General features: G+C 44.4%; 1 protein-coding gene across 2 annotated transcripts; it reads right to left on the bottom strand.

The window, feature by feature from the left end:
- Window positions 1-250: 250 nt before the first annotated feature.
- Window positions 251-16,410, bottom strand: LOC118089076 (torsin-1A-interacting protein 1). 2 transcript variants are annotated; one of them, XM_035123472.2, is made up of 7 exons: window positions 15,349-16,405; window positions 12,056-12,130; window positions 11,114-11,158; window positions 9,574-9,657; window positions 8,131-8,199; window positions 4,078-4,116; window positions 251-2,620 (listed from the first exon to the last, which is right to left on the bottom strand). In XM_035123472.2, the coding sequence occupies exons 1-7, from the start codon at window positions 15,806-15,808 to the stop codon at window positions 1,800-1,802; spliced, it is 1,593 nt and encodes a 530-aa protein (XP_034979363.2). In that variant the 5' UTR covers window positions 15,809-16,405; the 3' UTR covers window positions 251-1,799. The 2 variants fall into 2 exon arrangements, with proteins under 2 accessions (XP_034979363.2, XP_034979364.2); XM_035123473.2 differs by lacking the exon at window positions 8,131-8,199 and having other exon boundaries at window positions 15,349-16,410.
- Between the last annotated feature and the right edge of the window lie 3,081 nt (window positions 16,411-19,491).

The following is a 19,491-nucleotide window of genomic DNA, read 5'->3' as shown; positions in this document are numbered from 1 at the left end:
GAAGGGCATACCTCTCACACCGAATGGCATTTTGGGAGGTGCAGGTGACCTGAGCTCTGCGAGTTATGAGTTCCTGGCCTAGAAAACTTCAAGACACTAATGCCTACACTTTATAAACCACTTTACAGGAATATGTTTTCCTAAGACCTTCATGTATACATAAACATTTTCATGTGCTCTGGCTGCTGCTTGTGTTCCACACTCAAAAAAGGTGTATTCAGTGTTAGGCCCCAGGAATCTTCACTTCAAGGTATGACAGCCAGTTTTAATATAAGCCAATAAAGCATTTCTGACTGTGAGTCAGGAAGGAATGTGTAGCTGCACCATGTGCAAAAGCTCCCAAAGAAAGAAATAACACTCTACAGAACATGGCCAGGGGCTTTCCTAGCACTTCCAGAGGCGGCCATAGTTTCTGCGGTTAAAATCCACTTACTGTAGATATACTTGGGGACAAAGAATGGCACTCTGGTGAATCTTCAAAAAGCAAGGAGGACAATTGTGCTGAGAACATATTTCGAAAATGCAGGTTTTGCAAGCTTCTCAAACACAGTAAAATCCAAGTGGCTCAATTACATAAGAATCAGTAAGTATCAAAGTCCTGAGGTTTGCACATTACCATTTGCATTCAAGTACATACATTCATATACAATTAAGAAGTATAGCCTGACATAAGCTGTAAGGCTTTCTGGAATGAAGCATTCAAAATATGTGGGCTGTCACGCTTTACCAGTTGTCAGATTCAAATTTTACATGGAAAGTTCTATCTTGCGGGGCAGGAATCCAAACAAGGAGTTGGGGGGGGGGCTTTAGTCTTCATTTCTGCAATAAATAAGTTCTGCCCAGCGCAAAGGCACTATTAAAATCTGTGCTTATCTAAAATAATATTTCAAATTTAATATATATGTTTCAGAAGAGTGAATTATTTTGAGAAAGGACACTGAAGCACACCAGTTCAACACTTTTAAAAATGTTGATTGAACTATGGATTAATCTAAATCAGTGTTTCCTTCACTCCTTTTTGGGCAAGTGCAAAAATAAATGTGTGTTTACAAAGGCTGCATCTTGTCCACCTGGGACTCCCACATGCAAAAGGAAATTCATATTGGTCAGTCTGGCAGTGGATCAACACAGATTGACGAGCCTTGTAGTTCTGGATTAAAAATACTGGCACTGTGAAGTCAATCCCAAAGTTACAATCCGGACAGGGCATTTGTGTTTGTGTGTGGCCTGCCACTCCTGACTAGAAATTTGAATTGCATCATTATGTTAATCAAACCCAACAACAGGACATGGCTAAAGCAAACTCTAAGAGCCTGCAATTACAGGAGACTTAGTCCATCTGAGATTTTGGTAAACGGATGACAGAGTTGTTACTAGATATACGAAGTCTTAGTGACAGCTTTGAGTTTGCATTTTATTCTAATACACTTCAAGTACAAAGAAGACAGAACCATGTGCTTATTCATTAACTTGTTGCTCCCATTTGCAACATTCTCTGAAAGGACTTCAAATTGTTAAGTGGTATTGTAATCAATATTCTTTTGAGATGAAAGGTTCTGACCTCTACGAATTACAGGAGTGTCACATAAAGCTGGAAATACACATATTAAGAACTTGTAGAGCTCTACAAGTTCTTAATATGTGAATTTCCATCTTCTTTGGAAAGGAATAAATCAGATTTAAAATTTTGAAGCACACACCTATGAGTCAGTTCTGATTACCAAGCTGGAAATACACACCCTATCCAGCCATTAATAGATGTACATGCTGTATTGTTTTCATTCTCTCTTACAAAAATATTATTTCACCTGCAAACAGTTTTCCTGAGGAAGGACATTTTCAGGCCACACAGGTAAGACCAGGTGGGATATGCGGCTCCACAGCCCACTCAGTTTGTCTGTGTCCATGTGCTTATAGGAACCTGGCACATCTGAGTTGGTAAATTTAGCCCAGAGGAAGTCCCTCACTTTCTCCTCAACTTGCAGTGGGCTAAGGTCCTTTCTTAGAGTTTCCTCATCCAGAAGAACAGTTAAAAGTAGAGCAACATCCTTAAATGCTGCATTCTCATGGTCACAGTACTTGTAAAATATCAGGGTGGAACCAGCAGGCAGTGACTCAAATCGATGCACTACTGCCACCTTCCTGCCTCCCTTGAACCCAGAACTCAACTCGTCGTCCACAAGGAGTTTGACATCATCACTGTCTAGAGTAGCTTTGCTGGCCCCATCAATTTTTATTGTAGAAGCGTGCTGCGAGGATGAGAAAGCATCAGCAAGCTGGTTGCTTAAACATTTCAGGGCATCTTCAGCTTCTTTTGCAGCAGTGAACAATAAAATAGCTGGTTTCAAATACGGTTGAGAAGAGTTGAGGCGTTTCTCCAAGATGATTTGGATTCTCTTCCACAACTTTTTGTCTTGACTTGGGTAGCTGCTCATGAGAGCTCTCATTTGTTTCTGAAATGCTTTCAGGGCTTCAGTTCGCAGGACTTGGTTATTTTCCAAACTACGGTATGATGAATACTGAAGCACATACCATCCACCACCAGCAAGGCAAACAACTACTGCTACTATAAGTGGCAGAATCCATGCAAATGTGTGTCCCCGATTAGACTGTTTAGAACCTAGTGCACACATATACACAAAACAAAGGATGAGAAAAAATGCATACATCTGAGCTTAATTTTTGAATTTGTTTTTATTATTCTGGCTGATTTCACCATCATTTCAGGCAGATTAGAAGGCACACTATTGACAATTCAAAAGAATGGGACTTCCCCAGAAAAACAGCAAAAAGCTAATGTCCCTGAAGTGTTAACTTTAACAAGTTCAAATTCAAGCTTGCTTTTTGAAAAATGTTCATAAATGAAATATTGGGACTGAAAATCTCACACATGGCACAAGTGGGCATTCTTAAAGTCAGTATTTGACAGCATTTATGGCTTCTCCATTATTGTTCATTGCAAGCTTGTTTCTGCTGGGGGAAAAAAATCTTTATGTCAAAATTCGCCAGTTTCAACCAATTGATTTGTCTGCTAAAGTGAGTGAAATAAATATTCTCCCCAACCAACTTATGGATTGTGACCATCTGCAGATAAGATCGCTGGATGGAAACATAGCCAAGTGGGATCTGCCTCATAGTTGCAGGGGTGGGGGGAGATTTTCTTCTAAATATGACTTAGGGAGGAAAAGGGTAACATTTCCTCTAACAGGTGCAGCCCAATGACAATTAACCCCACCTGTAGTGAGACCCCATGTCTGCATTTTTTTTTTTAAAAAAAGGTGCAACTACACAAATTCACATTCAATGTAATGTGTAGTTTATACCCACCTGCCAGAATCTCTCCAGTGTCTCAGACAGGGATCTTTCCTAGTCCTATCTGGAATTGTTGTGGATTGAACATGGGGCCTTTTGCATGTGTACTCTACCAGAGCTATAAAGGTAAAGGGACCCGTGACCATTAGGTCCAGTCGTGACTGACTCAGGGGTTGCGCGCTCATCTCGCATTATTGGCTGAGGGAGCCGGCGTATAGCTTCCAGGTCATGTGTCCAGCATGACTAAGCCGCTTCTGGCAAACCAGAGCAGCACATGGAAATGCCGTTTACCTTCCTGCTGTAGCGGTACCTATTTATCTACTTGCACTTTGACGTGCTTTCGAACTGCTAGGTTGGCAGGAGCAGGGACCGAGCAACGGGAGCTCACCCCGTCACGGGGATTAGAACCGCTGACCTTCTGATCGGCAAGCCCTAGGCTCTGTGGTTTAACCCACAGTACCACCCACGTCCCTGTAGTACCCAAGTGCTAAACAACACAATTTTACATGGCAGAACATCCCAACATGTCAATCATCTCCCACCCACCAAAGTTGGCCTGTGAAGTGGAGAAGGATCTAGCCCACTGAGGCAAAATGGTTCCCCACTCCTGATTGAAAGCCTAGATTCTAGACAAGCAAGTCTGCATACATAATTACAGAGGTGCAAGGTTGTCAAACACATTTCAGTAAAAAAACTAGGTTTTATTGGTGGTACAATCAGACCCCACAACAACTACACATAGTCTGAAAGAGGAAAATACCTTACTTTTGGGAGCAACACGTGGTTGTTTCTTTGGCACATGGGCTAGAATACAAACCAAAGATAAGAGATTTAAGTGCAAACCAATCCAATTATTTTCAAATAAAATTCAATAAATAAATAAATTCCATAAACTTCATGATCCAAATTGTCTTCCTACAAAAAGAGGAATATTCTCATCATATTCAAAAGGCAACGGGAGAACAGCATAACAGGAATTCATATTTGAACCCAAGTAACTAAAATATTTTTGATTTCTGGAAAACCCAAACATGCATTATTATCAGTTCTAAATTTGCTTTGCTTCTTTAAGGCTATAAAACATATTCTGTATAACTTACTACATAATAAATGTAGCACAGTATAAATGCCTTAGTTTATACTGTATAGCACAATTTAAGTGTCTACATTTTATTCAAATAATTACAAATGCAACAGCTTTCTCTGTTCCATCTTTAAGATACTGTATTAAATGTATATTTTTGCCAGTTGGAAAAACAGGAAACATTACAATAAATAAAAGCAAGTATTATTATTTGGGTAAAGAAAACAGACTCCATTCCAGTCAACATTATCCAAAAGATGAACCAGAAAAAAACTCTGCATCACTTTGAGGAAACAGTGCAAGGTGGTACATACAACAAACAATCACAGAATTTTTTGGACCATAACACACACCTAGTTTTTAGAGGAGGAAAACAAGAAAAAAAATTCTCCTGGTTTTCCTCCTCTAAAAGGCTGGGAGGGGGCGCTGGAGGGGGATCACCCAGAGGTATCGGGGCCAAGAGCAGCACTGACTGTTCCTTGGATACCTTATTTGTTGAAAGGGGACGGGGAGAATAGAATAAAATAATAGAATACAAGCAAACATTCACTGCCCAAATGTCAGATCTACACACGACCTACTTTACGACCAAGCATCAGGGCAACACCACACAGAGCATATCAGATATATGGTTACCCCAATGCCACAAAACATCAGTTGCCAGGATCTGCAAGTAGAATGGTTTGCTGCTTTAAATATCAGGGTTTTGTTTTTCAAGTTAAATTATAGAATGCCAGCTTTAAACAAATGATGCCACAAAAATCTATTTCTGTTCTTATTTGTTCATCTGTCTTCCAAGGGACAATGGGAAGATCTTCACATGAACAGGCCACCGTTGGTAGAGGGAGGGAGGGCTTTCTAAGTGACACAAATGGAGAGCTGCTCTCCATGAGGCATTTGCAGAGGTTTGCCCTTTGCTTGTTATCCAAAATTGCAGCAAGCATAAGTACTTCCTGCCACACCTGACCATATGACGTTGCACTCAGAATAAAAAAGCTTCAAAATCAAAACTCACAAGTTTGAGCCACTAAAGTTCCCATGGCAGAGCTAACTGCATTAAACTGTGGGGGCAGGGGGAGGCGGAGGAGATGCTGCTGGTTACTCCCCACCAACACTGTTGGCGAAAGCAGGCTAGTTTTCGCAAACGGGGCTAGTGGGGAAGAATGAGCAGCATCCCTCTGCTGCCCCCCGCTTCTCGCTGAATGCGGCGGAGGTGGGGGAGATGCTGCTGGTTGCTCCCCACCAACCCCGTTCACGAAAGCAGGCTTGTTTTTGCAAATGGGGCTGGCGGGGAAGAACGAGCAGCACCCCTCCGCTGCCGCCGGATCTGGCAGGGGCAAGGGCGGCTACCCCCTGCTCTTAGGAGAGCCGGTGACAGCATCAGAGGCATCAGAGGCCCGAAAGGAGCGTGCTGATGCTGCCGCCGGCTCTGGCAGGGGCAACCGCGGCTGCCCCCCACTCTTGGGAGAGCTGGCGGCAGCATCAGGGTCCTGAAAGGAGCGCGCTACTGCTGCTAGCTCTCCAGGGGCGAGCCCGTCTGCTCCCCCCTGCTGCCGCCGCTCGCAAAAGCAGAGCGCGCTGGCGGTGGTGGTGGAGAGAGGAACGAGCAGCTCTTCCTCCTTGGAAGCTGCTGCCAGCGCACTCCGCTTTTGCGAGCGGCTTCAGAGGAGGAAGAGCTGATCATTCCTCTCCCACCCCCCTGCCGCCGCTGAAGCCTCCGCCAGCGTGCTCCGCTTGCAAAAGCTCCTCTCCCGACCCCTCTGTCAAGGAGCGGGCAGCGCAAAAGCTGCTGCCTTCGCTCCATAACACGCAGCGACTTTTTCCTTTCCATTTTAGGAGGGGGAAGCGCGTGTTATGGTCTGAAAAATACGGTATCCCTCTTCAAACTGTTTTCAAATCTTCGAAAGTATTTAGCCAATCAGTATTAGTAATTACCCAATACAATAGCCATGTCTGGACATAACAGCATGTCATGGCTCTTTGTCAGGAATGCCTAAGGCTAGCAATGCATTCAGGTAGAGGAGGGTTTCAGGAACATTGTTTCCACTGTGCTGTCCAAATCAGAAAGTTTAGTTAACACTAACTAAGACTAGTTTAAGCAAGCTATCTTCATAACTCGTAGTTAAAGTAGGCTGGTTTTACTTCAATGAATGCCTCCTCCTTGCTATGTGGGAAGAGAAAGAAGAACACGAGCCAGAGCCAGACCCTTAAACACAGCTTGTCATGATGGCTGAAGGCTACCACTATCTGAAAAAGTTGAAACCCTGCCCTAAAAGGCATTTCATTAATTTTTCAAAAATAAAAGTTCAAGCCCCCCCGCCCCCCGTTTACCCCTATACAGTGGTACCTCTTGTTGCGAATACGATCCATTCTGGAGGCTCGTTTGCAACATGAAAAGGCCGCATCCTGAAGCACCGCATGGCACAATGCGGTGCTTCTGAGCATGTGGACAGGTTACAGAAGCACCGAACCCGGAAGTAACTCATTCCGGGACTTCCAGGTTCGCCGTGTCCGTAACCTGAGAAGACGCAACCCACAGCGGACGTATCATGAGGTATGACTGTATTTCCATTTTCCCCCACAGAAAAAATTTGAAAAAAGATCTCCGGATAAGACCTAATATTGCTGTTTCCCTGCCCAAGGTCATCAACAGAGCTTAGTGTCTTCCTTACATAAACCTCATTACACTTGCTTATTTTAGTGAAAGTATCTGTGCAAGGGGGAATAGGTGAAGGAAATAGGTTTGGGACAACAGGTATCAAGTGGGGCTTACATTTCAAGAGAAATATATTGGGTTTAATGCCAATTCCAAGCACTGCTGCCAAAACATAGTATTGGAACATTTCACACATCACACCTACCTAGGACAATATGAACATTACATACTTAAGAATTCAAACCTCACATTTAGATACACCTTCAACAAAAATGCATCTGTTTAGAAGAACGCAGGGAAATTCTCTCTTATTCAACCACAGGCTATGTCCAATACAGTGGTACCTCGGTTTACAAACACAGTTGGTTCCGGAAGTCTGTACTTAACCTGAAGCGAACTTTCCCATTGAAAGTAATAGAAAGTGGATTAATCTGTTCCAGACGGGTCCGCAGAGTACTCAACCTGAAGCGTATTTAACCCGAGGTATGACTGTAATTGGTTCTGGATGTCCATACTTAACCTAAAGCAAACTTTCCCATTGAAAGTAATGGAAAGTGGATTAATCCGTTCCAGACAGGTTCGTGGAGTACTTAAACTGAAAGTACTCAAACCGAGGCGTACTTAAACTGAGGTATGACTGTAAAGTCATCCTGTTTGGGCAAGGATTTCCACATGCACAGCAGAACTTTCCTAGACTCTCCTGCCCTCAAATCTGTTCTATCGGATTCTTCTACCTTCCAGAGCTGCATGGGGGGGGGCACTTGGGGAAAGGGGAGCACAAAGAAGTTCCATTGTGCGAGTGGAAATCCTTGCACAAACTGGATAACTTCATTGGATACAACCCAATGTTTCAGACTAACAAGGTGTGTCTGTATTTATTTATTTCATTATATACCACTGCCAAACCCATGTCTTAAATCTCTCCTCTTTTACCTTCCAACCCAGAACTAGATCTACCATATCATCCTGTCTGTGTTCTATGTGGAATGAACACACCTTTAACCTACAACTATAAACATGGAAGTTTTAAAATAAAAGCAGCAAAATACACACACAAAAACTGAAGTTTCATACAAACCTTGCGTTCTCACTCTTAACTTTGTCTTCTGATTAAGCCCTTGTGGTTTCTGAACAGAATAATGTGCATCTAAAAAAAGAGGATGAAAGGAAAAAAATATACGGTATCACATTAGTGATACAAGGAACCAACACAATCCTAAGACTGCAAAGGGAGCCCTAGATGGAGAAAGCCCAGCTCTAGGGGCCCAGGGAGGCCCAGATAATAGTTCAATCAGAAAGTTAAGCAGACAGGTGAGTTAAGAATCTCTGTGGGTTAAGGGTTAGCAGCTTACAAAGTTTTCTGATTTCACCAAATTGTTCAGAGTGGTAAGAACAAAACCAAAAAAGATAGCATGGAGTCCAAAAGGAAGTAAACATGGGGAAATGGGAATTAAAATGGCAATGCAAAGCATTAATCTAAGCACGTGTAAAGTGATGCACGGTGGGGCAAAAAAATTCCAAATCACAGATTTGGTCTCCACTTGCTGGGACTAACCAGGAAATAGACTTTATGGTTGCGCAGTGAAAATGTTGATTTGGTGTGCTTGGAATACTGTGAATAGTTATGGTAACTGCACCTCAAAAAATGGTAGAGCTTGGGAAAAAAATCTAGAAAAGGGCTACCAAAATGATCGAGCGGATGGAGCTACTCCTTTCTGAGAAAAGTTCACAATGTTTAGGGATTTTTAGTTTAGAAAAAAAAAGCAAGAGGGGAATATGATATGATAAAAGCTAGGCATAAAGTGGAAAAAATGAAGAGATAAGCTTCTCTCTCTCACGATACTACACAGACAAAAGGAAGTACTTCACACAGCACATAGTTAAACTGTGGAATTTGTAGTGATGGTTACCAACCTGTACAGCTTTAGAAATGTTAGGTAAATTCATGGAGGACTAGACTAAACAGCATCTGGTCATGATGGCTGTATACCACTTCCAGGATCAGAAGCAACATACCTCCAAATGCCAGTTGCTGTGGGATATAAACTGTGAAGCGCTATTGTGCTCTGTTCTGCCTGCAGGTTTCTTGTTGGGATTTGGTTGGTGCCACTGAGAACAGAATGTAGACGATACCAGCGTTTGGCATCAAGAGTCATACTATGTTTTATTACTATATTATATGTCTAACTGCTACCTGCATGAACAGGCTCTGATCCAACCAGAGTTTCAGGCAATGCATACAACCGCTTGTGGAGATGCACACTTCAATCTATGGGTGCCACAATGAATTCCTCACAGATTATAGCCATAGCTGCCAAGTTTTCCCTTTTCTCGCGAGGAAGCCTATTCAGCATAAGGGAAAATCCCTTTAAAAAAGGGATAACTTGGCAGCTATGATTATAGCTCTATATTATGAGCTGCCTAAATTTCTGGAAAACAGCAGTGGATAAAATACAAAAAGATCCTGCACCACATAACAAATTGACACCCTGCCAGGAAGAGCAAAACAGGCGACTGCTACCTTCATTAAATCTGCTAACTGACTGAAAATTATCATGCCAGATTTCAGGTCTGTTTTCACTCTCCACTTCATTTGCTTCATGTTCTGAAAAGATACAAACGTTGAATCAGAGCCTAAAGCAATAAAACTATTTAATCCCATATTTACTGACAGCCCCATCTTTAGGTCAGTCATGTGCTTCAACTAATTCATTTAGATGAGTAGCTACTTTGGACTAAATGCATATTTCAAGAAAGAACTTAATTTTAAGAAATACGCACATAAGAGGACCACACTGAATTGAGTGAGCAAAGTTGCTTCAATATAGGTGGTTCATATTGGCAGTCAACAGCATGGGAGTGGATGCTCAGGAACAACTGTTCAGTTGTCAATTGTTCTGGTCATTTCCATGTTTCACAAAGTGACCAAAGTATTGAAAGGACCAACTGGAGCTCCAAGAACATGCAGAAATCCATTAGATTCCAGAAGACAATAGGAATAGGTTTACAGTGGTACCTTGGTTCTCGAACGTAATCCATTCTGGGAGTCCGTTCGACTCCTGAAATGGTTCAAAAACCAAGGTGCGGCTTCCTATTGGCTGCAGGAGCTTCCTGCACTCAATCAGAAGCAGTGGAAGCCACGTCGAATGTTAGGCTTCTGAAAAACATTCGCAAGCCAGAACATTTACTTCTGGGTTTGCGGCATTCAGGAGCCGATTTGTTCAGGAGCCAAGCCGTTCGAGTACCAAGGTACCACTGTACTACCCGTGAAGAAAAGAACACACACTATATACAATATTATATAGTGTATGTATTATATTATATACAATAAGCCTCAACAGGTAGCCGTCTGGTTATAACATGGGAGTTTAGCTAAATATCCCATTTAGACCACCTTCCAGTTTTATTGATAACACTAGATCCAAAGTGTGATCTGCTACACGTGTTGGGCTACAACACATTGGGACAAAATCACTGTAAGTCTACTCCAACAGTAATGACTAATAAATAATTAAATCCCCCCTGTAAGAAGCCCCTCCTCCAACATGAACATGCTGATAAAAATATCATCAATAGTGCTGTCACCAGCTCAAATGAAACAGGTAGCTCCTCAATTAAGAGAAGCTCTTATAGCTCCTAATTTATTGTCATCATGGATCTAGGCAATGACCTTTTAATTTGCCTGCTATTTTAATCTTTGATAAAATGGTAGCATTAGAAATCTGTTGAATAATTGCTATTTTCTTTAGTTACTACCTTCTTGCAATGCACCTGGAAATGTTTTATAACAAAAGGGTGAGATATAAATAAATTTGAGTTCTGTGTAGGCAACACTACAGACTACTGCATTTCAAAAGCCTCTGGGTCCCACCAGTTATATTATTTCTTCACACCCATGTGTATGTGTAGACATGAATGTACCTCCCTGTAGGGATAGCACTCATGCATCTATTAATTTGGGTTCTAGTGCATAAAAGCATATGCCACAATATGCTTTAGGGTGCCATAAATCACAGGTTATAATGACTGCCTTTCTGAATTCAAAAGGAAAGTAGCCCGACCTGATTTATTTCTTGTAGAGTCTCTGGCTTGGTCATAAGGAATCCCTGTTAAGACAATAAATTATTCATTAGTATTCAATCTAATAAGAGGTAAAAAAAGAAAGATGGTAAATTTCTGAAGTGAGATTTCAAATAATGCTACAAGGGAAAATACATTTACTTCAGCTCTAGATTCCACAATTCTTGGAAATGTAAAGTTATATTTTGTTCCTTTATTTTATTGGTATCAATAAAGGAACAAAAATTAGGAGCTGGGTATCTGTTACAAAGGATGTGTTTGGGCGATCAAATCCTGGTATAATAAACCAGGATATACATGAGCTTTGTTTACCTGCACACAGCCTTTGTGACCCCACATTATCCCACTCTTTGTGGAAATGGGGCCACAAGCTGTAGTTGACCATAGCTTCCCATTGCATCTGAATAAGGAACCAACAATTTCAAGACGTGCAAAAATATGAAGCAATTTGTTTACAGATGACTTCCAAATCCTGGCTTGCTTGGAAGCATATCCTAACCATAGTTTCTCAGTTCAGATGCAGCAAGGAACCATACTTGTTTTCAGACTCATGCAAACACAGCAGCAAACAGGGTGTATAAAACATGAATCTGAACTGGGCCAGAGTCCAGAAGTACCATATATTCCAGTGTATAAGACCACTGGGCGTATAAGACGACCCCCAACTTTTTCCAGTTAAAGTATAGAGTTCAGGATATACTCGTCGTATAAGAAATACGACCCGGCGTATAAGACGACCCCCGACTTTAAAGAAGATTTTCCTGGGTTAAAAAGTAGTCTTATACCCAGTAATATACAGTAGTTGAATCGAGTCAGATTTCTGAATTTCCATTAATATGTACATTTAAGCACTGTACATACTACAGTACACCTGAGTATTATAGAGCAACAGAGCTTGCTCAAGACTGCTGTAGACATTTTACCTCTCCTTGGACTTCTTCTAAGAGCTGGTCGAACAAGCTCAGAGTCATCTGCAATTCCCAAGATGTTTTTACTCCCTACCAAAGAAAGCAAAGTAGAAATGCAAAGAATTCAGTAATCAAACAGCTACTGCAGTAACTCATATCCCTCAATTACAGAGAAAAGGCGTCAACTTAAGAACACAAGTGGAACATGCAACCCATGAGCCCCCAAGGACTCTGAAAGAGAGACTGAATATTTGGCCTTCACAGGTTTTTTACACCTGTCATTAAGACACAACATTAAATGTAGGTAGGCAAGGCAGATTTTTGAAGATGTAATCAAGAAATGCTCCAAATATCTAGTACTGGTTAGCCAAATTTCTCCCTGCCAAATGATCACAGAATCATTAAAACATTACTTGCTAAGCATATTTTTCAAAGGAGATATAACAATGACTGTGTGACAAGTAAAGTCCCCAGGTTTGGGGCATAGGGGAAGAATTGACAGAATCCGATTAAAAATAATTTCAATAGTTACGTCAATTAAGCAACATTGTCTGATAACAGTTCACTATTGTTTTACAATGATGTGCAACTGGGCCTATGACTTACTTTGAGAAGACATGTAGACATTGTTAGAAACTCACAATGCATAAGTCAATGGCCAAAAGTAACCATTTACATACCATGACATCCCTCATGTACCATTTTTCTTAGTCACTTATCGTTTATGCAATTCTTTCCTTCTGTGCATTCAAAATAGATGAAAATGAGGAAAGGAAACAGAAACCTAACTTAAGAATTGTTGCAGCTTGTGAAATTAACTGTGCCTTCTCAACAGTAAGCCCAACCAAGTTCAATGGGACTTACACCTAAGTAAGTATATATAGGGTTTGCAGCACAATGATATAATTTGATTGGCAATTCTCTGGAAAAAAGCTCCAGCGAACAGAGTATAGCTGTGTTTAGAGTAAACACACACAAAAACAACTGCAAAAGTCAATCCCTCCCAATATACTGTACTGGAAATGGGATCCAATAGCTCAGTGATGGGCAACCTTTTGAGCTTGGTGTGTCAAAATTTGCCAAAAAACCGAGCATAACTCAGGTGGTGTGTCACTTCGAGAAAAAACCCATAATTTTGCGATATTTATAGTTTAAATAACAAAAATGTATAATTGTAATATATAACTGTATTTAATAAACCAAAAACTAATTATTTAACCTAACCAAACCAAAAAACCCTTGTTTATCACAAAGTGCCCAGAGTTGCTGAGCTTTTTGGGGGGAGCTGCTGACCATAGTTTTGGAGGTTTTTTTGGGGGGTGCAAAAGTTGCTTTGCTTTTGGGGGGATGCCCCAAAGCTGCTGCGATTGGGGGGGGGGAGAGAGAGCAGAAATAAATGATGAATAATACCTTCGCTGGAACTAACATGCAGCACCAACATAGTCTGCCAAAGCGCCAAAAAAACCCAGCACAGAACAGGTTAAAAAAAATGCTGTTACACCCAATCATCGTCTGCCAAAGCGCCAGAAAAAACAGCACAGAAAGGGTTAAAAAACCAATCTCTGGCTACCAGCAGCAACAACAACAAAAAGGATCCGGGTTTTAACAGCGGAGACAAGCTGTAGCGTGAGGAGGAGCGGGAGAACAAATGGGGGGGGGACAACAACAACAGCAGCAGCACAAATGGGCCAATGGGGTGCATGCCAGCAGTGAGGGCTCTGCGTGTCACATCTGACATGCGTGTCATAGGTTCGCCATCACTGCAATAGCTTAAAGGAGAGGTTTTCAACCTTTTTGAGTCCACAGCTCCCTTGACTAAGGACATTCTTTCCATTGCTCCGCTGTGGGGAAACGTGCACTGAGCCTCAGAAGCCCAGTTACTTCACTTCTTCATCTGCAGAGCTGGCAGCCCCTCACCCATTTTTAAACACCCTCCCTTGTTCCCTCAGCCTCCTCTCTCCACTCCTTGGGAGTCCTCCGGGCAGCAGACCCCACCCATGATCTCCGAGCTGTCCTAACTGCCCCAAAGAGAGTTGCCTCCTCATACTGCCCCACAGAAATGTGGGAAGAGGATGCCCCCAGCCTTAGCAACCTGACAGAGGCTGGCCAAAAGTGAAAGTGAGGCCAGCACCTTGCTCTCCTTGGGAGGCAGCAGTAAGCACTGCTGGGTCTGCATGGCAGAAGCTGCCCTTTTGCATCAGGCACTCAGCTCCCAGGCAGGCATTGCACACGGCAAGCACAAGAAAGGCAAGCATGGCGCTTGCCTGCCTCCCTTGTCCGTCCATTTCCAACAGCAATGGACTGGCTAGCTGGGCTCCCTCGGCAACTTGCTTGCTTACTCTGAGGCCGCTTCAGCTCCACACTCCTCACCAGACTAACAGGACACTATTTTAGGTTGGGGTGGGGAACCTCCGGCACTCCAGGTGCCAAGACTCCTAATACCCATCAGGAGGGCAAGCCCAAGCCATTTTGGAAAGGCACAAAATGGTGCCCCACCCCCCCACCCCCAAGGAAGGAGGAGAAAGCTCCTTCAGGAACAAGCATGGTGGGGATAAAGATCTCCATCGGGATCTGCTGCCCGAGACTGTCGCCTCACCTTGCAAACATGGCTGGGCCAGCCATGCTCATGAGCCCCAAGGCCAGCACGGCCGGGGATTTTGAGAGCATCTGCAAAGCCGCAGGCCCTCCTCATCTCTTCTTTAGCGAGAGGCACAGAGTCTTAAAGCAGCTGTCCCCCAAAAAAGAGCATCCATACAAAGGCCGCCTCGCTGTCTCTCATCCCCCATCAGGGGGCCGCGTGTGGTGCCGCCAACCACTGGACTTCCAATCCAGCAGACGCAGGCTTCGAGTAACCTTTCGTACGTTAATATGGCACCCTGGGCAAGCGCAAAGTCCCGTGTGAATCTTCCCAATGTTGTGCCCCCTTGCTTTTGCCCATGTGTGTGGGGAAACCACCTGCACCGCCCCGAACCCGGCCTTCCTCAACCTTGGGCGTCTCTGCCCCTGGAGAGATTCCAGGACTACAAAACCCATCAACCCAAACTAACAGGTCACGGATGATGGGCGCTGTAGTCCAGGCATCCCCAAACTGCGGCCCTCCAGATGTTTTGGCCTACAACTCCCATGATCCCTAGCTAACAGGACCAGTGGTCGGGGAAGATGGGAATTATAGTCCAAAACATCTGGAGGGCCGAAGTTTGGGGATGCCTGCTGTAGTCCCACCAACGTCGGTTGGGGGAGGAAGGATTGCTTCGACCAAACCAAAGCGACCCAGACTGACAGGCCCGCGCCCGCCGCTGCCCACTCACCTTCCGAGGAGGCGGACGAGGCTTCTCGCGGGGCCTGCCGGTCCTCCGCCCTCTCGGGCCTCCTGAACGGCGTCGGCGGGTGGGGCCTCCGGGCCGAGCGCAGGCTGTAGGGCGCGGCGAGGGTCGCTTCCTCGCTCGGCTCCCCTTCGTCGTCCTCCTGCTCGTGCTCGTGCTCCTCCTCCTCGTCGTCCGCTCCCCTCATCCTTCTCCTCCGCAGCCTCCTCGCCGGGTGCTCCAGCACCTCCTCGGAGAAAGTCACTCCCCGCCGCGGCGGCTTCCTCCCGGCCGGGCGGGAATAAGGAGTGGAACTGCTGAGCGGAGTAGAGGCGATGCCGCCACTGCCACCGCCGCCATCTTGAGAGGCGGTTCTCCTCAGGGGCGCCCTGGGCGTCACGTGACAGAAGACCCCGCCGCCGCCGCCGCCGGAGCCTGAGGAAGCGGCCGGGCTCTCTCCCAGCATCGCCTCCCGCTTGCCCCGGGCGCTGCAGGCCGCTCTTCGCGGGCAGCCCGAGATTATATATGTACCTGGCTGGCTTCAAACCCCCGGCTAATACACAGCCAGCCAACGGGGGATGAACTGCTAATGTGGCTCAGGTTGCCACCCGCCTCGTCCTCTCAGCCGTGCAAATACAGTAAATAAACAAAACTTCGCTTCCTCACACTCGCCTCTGCCTCCGCGAACTGCTTAGCCACCTCAGTCCCTTGCCCGGTCTCTCTCCTTCCCTCCCCGGAACTCGCGCATTCACACGAGCACACACAACTTTCCTCCTCCTCGACCTGAGGAAATTCTTCCTTGGCGGCTCTCCGGCCTCGGAGCGAAACAAGCGGCTTCCCAAGAGAGGAGGGCTCTCTCCCGGCTCCTTCGCAGCGGTTTACCTTGCCGAGATGAGGGTTGCCCTCTTGGGCAAGGCAAAAGGACGGGCTGCTCCTTCGCTCAGCGGCGCTTTAGTCTTGGGATTGGCGGATGAAGGGAGCGGGATGAAGGCCAGGCCCGGCCCAGCCACCGCCGCCGCCTGAGAGAGCAAATAGGTCGGGCAGGAGGGGAGCGGAGGTTTTTAAAGCAGCAAGAACCGCAGGCCGTGTAAATATAAAACAGTTAGATAGATCAAGATCGGGTTGCAGGGCGATGCCGGGAGCCTCATTACGTGTGAATATGCCGACATCCCCGCAGGTTCATTCCTTGGCAGCCATTCGGCCCCAACAACAGGGTGCCCTCCCCCCCCCTTGCCTTCGTACCTGTCGAGGGGAGCCGCTATCCCAATTTCTGCTGCCCTTCGCGAATGAAAAGCTTAATTCCAAAAGAGGCTTAAAGTCCGTTTTGGCTGGCATTTCCTTTGGAAGGAAATTATTTCCGACTCTGACCTCTTTTTTAAAAAAAAACGCAAACCCTATTTTTCAAGGCACAGTGACTTGGGCACATTTATACAAGATTCCCCCCTCCCTTTAGAATTGGTCTCAAGGCAACATCTACAGGCGGACAAAATTGGAATTTATTTATTTCTTAATCAGAATGGACTTAAGCCCCTTTTGGAATTAAGTTCTTCAAATTCTAGCCGGTAGCATTTTTCCTGATGATGGTTCAGCTCACAAGCATCTGCTAAAGCGCAAAGCTCAGCCCTAATTACAGGTAGTCATCTGAGAGGGACGTCGTAATAACCTGCAGTTTTACATACATTTAAAGTAGATGAATAAATGATTAAGTTGATTTGGAATATGCAGAAAATATAAAAAATAAATTTAAGGAACCGCAGAAAGAGGGGGAAGAAAGTCGAGTTTCCATGAATTCCTACAAATTACCCCAGATTATCTTGTGGGGGACTTGTGTGAGATAAAACTTAATAATTTGGAGTCGCAGGCAGGATTTGATCAAATAAACAAGAACGGTTTTATTAAACAAAGGAAGTTTATGACACAAGTGGGTAAAACATAGGATACTTCATATTATAATGCTATTTCACTTCAGTTCTTTCTTAGTTGTTGCTTGCCGCTTAATACTTTGGTTCTTAAACAAGGTGGTATTTTCTGTCAGTCACACACCCGTTAGACAACCCTACTCCTGAGGTACTCCAAGTAACAGACCCAAGGGGTCTCCACAACCCTTTTAACTGGTTTGAGAGTCTCCTCTTTTTGTAGCAGAATCTCTCCCCTCCTGACTGGAATGAGACCTAAGTAGACTGCATTCTCACAGCTTCTACTTCTCCTAGCTCAGCCTCCCAGTTAATTCCTGGCCTATCGTAATTACTCTTACAGGACACCATACACTGTTCTTCAAACTAAGCTCAGAGGCTCCTAGCTTGTGATATATTCCTCAGAGGGGATGTTTCTACCCAGAACCAGCTATCCCCCTCCTCTCACTCCCTATCTCCCAACCTCTATCTCAACCTAAAGAACTGTCTTTCCAAAGCCTCTCCTTTTCAAACCCCTCTCCTGGAGCCCCGGCCAATCAGAGGCTGCCACTTGTTAACCGTTTGCTGGCAGGGGAAAAGAAAAAGAAAACACTTTCCCATCACAGTGCCCACCTGAGAGGTGCCGGAACTGAGTTCAGGCGAATTCGGCTGAAAAAAAGCCCTGATTATTCTTGTCAAAAGTTATATCCAGGCCCTCCTCCCAAAGGAGCCCAGTTTGTACAGACAAACAAACACTGTTAACTCTGTTGATGTGTTGTTATTTTTGGGGGGTCAAAAGCCCTCAAAGCAGCGTGCCAAGTTAAAATGTTTAATTAAACTGTTAAAATGTTAAATAAAATTTGAAAGCAAGCAAATTACTTACATGTTAGCAGCAATTGCTACCCAAAAGTATCAAAACTGCTGAAAGTGCAATCCTGATGTCATTTTTCCTGTTTAAATCTAGTGAGCACAGCTGAGCAAGAAGTCCTAAGTCCATAAGATAACTTTCAGACAGAAGGAAAGGTGATAAGTTGCTGTTAAGAACCAGGCAGAGGGGCTTATCGGTAGTGGCACCTGCCCTGTGGAATGCCCTCCCATAAGATGTCAAAGAAATAAACAACTATCTGACTTTTATAGGGAAATTTTTAATGTTTGATGTTTTATTGTGTTTTTAATACTGCACAGTATTCTGTTGGGAGCCACCCACCCCAGAGTGGCTGGGAAAACTCCGCCAGATGGGCAGGGTATAAATTGTTATCATTATTATTATTAGAACATAATGTTAGGAATCTTTGGGAGCAAGACACTCTAAATTCCCAATCAAGTTAGTGTTAGAATTTAGTTAAGTATTGGGGTGTTAGAAGCTTATTGAGACAGGCTAGTCTCCAGTGTGAGGTGCTTGCTAGCTCCATGTGTGTATTTGTGCTAGACTTTGCTAATCCTTTAATTAAGTCAGGACTAGCCTCCTGCTTGCAGTGAGGTGTGAGCCTGGGGTAATGAGCTGTTAGCAAGATAAAATATGAAAGGACAAACCTTATTTGCAAATGGGTGGATTTCCTCCCTCCCTCAACTGGGAGTTTAGTTGAAAAAGACAATGCCAGTGTTTTAGGTGAGGTTCGATTTTAGAATAGTGGGGAGAGTAGCCTGGGATTTGACTTGGAAAGCAGGGCAACAGAGCAAGGATGCTGCTGTGCCTATGGGGAAACAGGACCTTCTTGCAGTGCTGATGCTCTGAACCAGGGGTCAGCAAACTTTTTCAGCAGGGGGCCGGTCCACTGTCCCTCAGACCTTGTGGGGGGCCGGACTATATGCCGGGGATGCCCCCCTTACTTGCTGCTCCTCAACAAAAAAAAGCCAAAAACATTGTAACCATCTCATAAGGGCATTGTTCCAGCCCCCTCACCATTTTGGATACCCTTTTCCACATTCACAATATCCTTTTTCAGAAGCAGCGATGGAAACATTGTATTTCAAGCCAAGCACAGTTGCATTATAGATTTGTACAAATGCATCACCATATTGATTGTTTTTAATTCCTTGTCTAATGTAAGGTTACCATATTTTTTTCAATGAATCCGGGGACACTTAATTTTTTTTAAAAAAATACCACACGTTTGGGATGTTGATGCTGCAGCGATGGCGGTGGCAGAGGGGCGGCCACCGCCTTGACCTCAACTGCCATGTTTCCCCTTCCTCCGAGGCTTCTATCTCCTTTCTCCATGAGCCTGGGCAGCCCCTGAGTTGTTGGTTCTTTGTT

Source organism: Zootoca vivipara, chromosome 7, assembly GCF_963506605.1.
Source record: "Zootoca vivipara chromosome 7, rZooViv1.1, whole genome shotgun sequence".
NCBI lineage: Eukaryota > Metazoa > Chordata > Lepidosauria > Squamata > Lacertidae > Zootoca > Zootoca vivipara.
This window is presented reverse-complemented; position numbering and strand designations above follow the sequence as displayed.

What these genes read in the sequence shown, in the direction of transcription:
- LOC118089076 (XM_035123472.2), bottom strand. Translation starts at nt 15,808, where the DNA reads ATGCTGGGAGAGAGCCCGGCCGCTTCCTCAGGCTCCGGCGGCGGCGGC. An exon ending in CTCGTCCGCCTCCTCGGAAG is followed by an intron (nt 12,131 to 15,348) that starts GTGAGTGGGCAG and finishes TTTCTTTGGTAG; the next exon opens with GGAGTAAAAACATCTTGGGA. An exon ending in GTTAAGAGTGAGAACGCAAG is followed by an intron (nt 4,117 to 8,130) that starts GTTTGTATGAAA and finishes TTTGTATTCTAG; the next exon opens with CCCATGTGCCAAAGAAACAA.